Source organism: Pseudophryne corroboree, chromosome 9, assembly GCF_028390025.1.
Source record: "Pseudophryne corroboree isolate aPseCor3 chromosome 9, aPseCor3.hap2, whole genome shotgun sequence".
NCBI classification, from domain to species: Eukaryota; Metazoa; Chordata; class Amphibia; order Anura; family Myobatrachidae; genus Pseudophryne; species Pseudophryne corroboree.
Genome location: NC_086452.1, coordinates 469,869,939 through 469,873,415, shown reverse-complemented (window position 1 = coordinate 469,873,415; position 3,477 = coordinate 469,869,939). Strand labels below are relative to the sequence as shown.

At 43.4% G+C, this 3,477-nt stretch overlaps 1 protein-coding gene across 1 annotated transcript; it reads left to right on the top strand.

Annotated features, from left to right (window-relative positions):
* Positions 1-245: 245 nt before the first annotated feature.
* Positions 246-1,199, top strand: LOC134958867 (olfactory receptor 5V1-like). Its single transcript, XM_063941570.1, has one exon. It carries the CDS (start codon positions 246-248, stop codon positions 1,197-1,199), a length of 954 nt encoding a protein of 317 aa, XP_063797640.1.
* The last annotated feature ends 2,278 nt before the right edge of the window (positions 1,200-3,477 follow it).

The window sequence follows — 3,477 nt, the reverse complement described above, 5'->3', positions numbered from 1 at the left end:
GGTCACCTTCTTTACTCATTTGCAGGGTGACTTTTTAAAATCTTGATGCTAGAAGTATGAGTGATGAGGAGGGAGAGCTTAGTGCCAAGGCTGTGACACGTGTAACAGATATAATGAACTATAACTCTATGTACTAGACTATATCTTGCAAACTTGAATTTAGCACTGTATAACCTCTTCTTACTGACTCCATCAGGTTACTCTGTGAAGCTTCTGCTGTGGCTGATCCTGAGCCTGCAGGAAGGATGAAGGAATATCTCATAAACTGCACAGTACAGAGAGACTTTCACCTCCTGGCGTTCTCCATCTCTGAGGACCTTCAGCTTCTGCTCTTCACTGGGATCCTGGTAATGTACTTACTGACAGTGCTGGGGAACCTGATTATCACTGGTCTTATATATGTGACCCCACAGCTCCACACTCCTATGTACTATTTCCTGTGTAACCTCTCAGTGCTGGACATCGTCTACGTCTCCAGCGTTCTTCCAAAATTCCTCTCTATCTTGGTAATGGGTGATGCCAGAATTGTCTTCCCAGCATGCATCACACAGATGTTCTTCTTTACATTTTGTGTTGGGGCAGAGTTTTTACTGCTAGCGTCTATGGCCTATGACCGCTATGTCGCCATCTGTGTTCCTCTACGTTACACAATTATTTTGACTAAACTATTGTGTATTACACTATTTTCTATCTCCTGGATGGTTGGCTTTTTTAATGCTTTAACACATGCTGTGCTGGTTTCTACTTTATCCTTCTGCAATTCCCAAGACATTAGTCATTTCTACTGTGATCTGAAAACCATGATTGCTCTCTCTAGTTGTGATATCACAGACATTCAGATGCTGGTATCTGTGGAATGTGTATTTCTGGGACTTACGCCCTTTGTGCTGATATTAACCTCTTATTCAAGTATAATTGCTACTATCATAAAGATCCGTAGCTCGGCGGGTAGAGTAAAGGCTTTCTCCAGCTGCTCGTCCCATCTCACCATTGTAATATTATTCTATGGGACATCGCTCGTCTCCTACATGGTCCCAGAGTCGCAGCACTCTCCTGAACAAGACAAATTTCTCTCCTTGCTGTACACAGCGGTGGTCCCGATGTTAAACCCTCTAGTTTATACTCTGAGAAACAAACAGGTCCTGAGATCCTTAGACAATATTTTGAAAAGGCAGGAGAACATGAAAGCTAGGCATTAAAGATCTCCATAGCTGACTTATAGGGCTTTCTCATTTATTACTCTATCCCCCACAGTGCTGCATGTGTCGCCGCGGTACTCTGGAGGGGTAAGTATTAAAAAAATGGGCGCAGTGTGTACAGTGGGAGCCCCCTCTAGACTCAGGGGCCTATGTGCACCACACGTACTGCACCCATTATTTATACGCCAGTGGGTAATGGCCTGAATGAAGGGACAGGCTCCAGGTCTTGTGAAAGCCACAGCTATAACAGAGTGGTGACAGGGTGGATTTGGCAACCTGAACAGTGGGACAGTACGCATTGCAGTGAAGACGAGGATGGCTACATCTGTAATTTACTCATATCATGTGAAACTTTATGTGATTTATTTTTTCCTGTTATTTCCTATGTGTGTGTTATAGTATTTTTCATGCAAAGCTTATGTGCTTTATTATTTTCCGGTGGGGGCCTATGTGTTTGTTTTTCCTATCGGGGCCAATGTGCTTGTTTTTTCCTATTGGGGCCAATGTGTGTTATTTTTTCCTATTGAGGGAAATGTATGTGTTTTTTTTCTGTCTGGGGCCAATGTGTGTTATTTTTTCCTGTGGGGACCAACATGTTTGTATTTTTTCTTGTGGTGCCAATGTGTTAGGTTTTTTCCTGTCAGAGGCCAATGTGTTTGTATATTTCCTGTGGGGACCTATGTCATTGTATGTTTTCCTGTGGGGGCCAATGTGTTTTGTTCTACACTGCCACCCTCAACAAATCTCACCCCCTCCACATACCCAACTTCTATTAGGGCTAACTACAGGTCTTCAATCCCAGTCTGCCTCTACCTGGTTACCCCCCGGAGGAGCAGCATCTGAAGAACATGCTAAAGTGACTGTCAGAGTGCGGGCAGAAGTCTGAAAAAACAGCAGCATTCTCAATTACATGACAGTGTAAATGGGCATCTGTTGCCAGCTGTGGTGCTGTAGAGGGACTCTGCTGGCCAATTATTCAACTGTCCAACTAGTCTGTCCAACTAAAATGCTGCCCCACACACCCAAACAACTGTTTCCTCAGTCCAGCCAACTTTTTCAGATTGCCAGCCAACTTCTCTCCAACTTGTGTTGTCACAGAAGTAGGCGGACAGTTTCTACTTATGCATGTTTTGAATAAATGTGTCATGCTTCTATAGTGCACTCACAGGCAGCATATATAGTACATGCAAATTAAGCCCACAGATGCTTACAGCTCTTGGCTGGGACTGGCTATTAGAGACTGCCAGGAAGGGTTGTGCACTGGGTGATCAGTAGGAGTCCTTATCTATTATGGATTATAGATTATCAACATGAAACACTAATGTGGGAATAGGCAGCATGTACATAGGAGCTGAACTTAATCTATTACTGTAGTATCTTTCTGCAGCATATATATGTAGCATGCCCATACCAATAGCTCTCAAGCAGGATAAGCTTTCAGTTCCCGCTGTGTGGGAATGGTTCTACAGCATGTGCATAGGATTTTATTGAGGGGTGGATTGGCCATAGGGCTCACCAGGAAGATTCCCGGTAGGCCGAAGTTTCTGTGGGGCCTGTTTTGTGTGTTGTCATGTGGCCCCACGCCCCACATGACAGGGAGCCCACTGCACTTAGTACACTGCATTGTCCCCATTCATTCTGTTATTCCCTCTCCACAGTACAGCAACTCTGCCATCCAGTGATGCTGCCATGGCTACACGGTATGTTATACTTCTTGTGCTGCCCATGTCATGACACTTCTACAAAATTTTACAGGGCCACTTTTAGTTCCCATTCTGACCTGGTCTCAGACACAACTGCAGCAAAACACGCAAAGAAGGCCGCAATTGCGTACAATCAGACTGGGTTCTGAACCCCTAAACAGACTCCACCCCCTCATCAGACTGCACCCCCTTTAGGGCTACTTCCATAAATTTCCCAGGCTGGTTTTCCATCCCAATCCATCCCTGATTGTATTGTATGATGAACGCAGTGACAACAATACATCAAATATGAGTTCAGACAGCCATAGGAAACGCAGACGATCATTTCACCAGAGGCTTTCTCAAGGCATCAACCTGATTACTGACTTCCTCTGGTTTAAATCCCCTGTCTTTACATATGATTGGTCAGGACTTGTAATTACTATGATGATATCTTACTAGTAAATAAAGTCTATATTTCAATAGGGATTTATTGGTTTTAATACATAAGAACATCATAGAATAGAGAGAGTCATATTTCATAAATTAGAATAGAAAATAAATTAAAAAGAAAATAAACTACTAATTTTATTGCC

Coding starts and splice junctions, on each gene's coding strand:
- LOC134958867 (XM_063941570.1), top strand. CDS start 246: ATGAAGGAATATCTCATAAACTGCACAGTACAGAGAGACTTTCACCTC.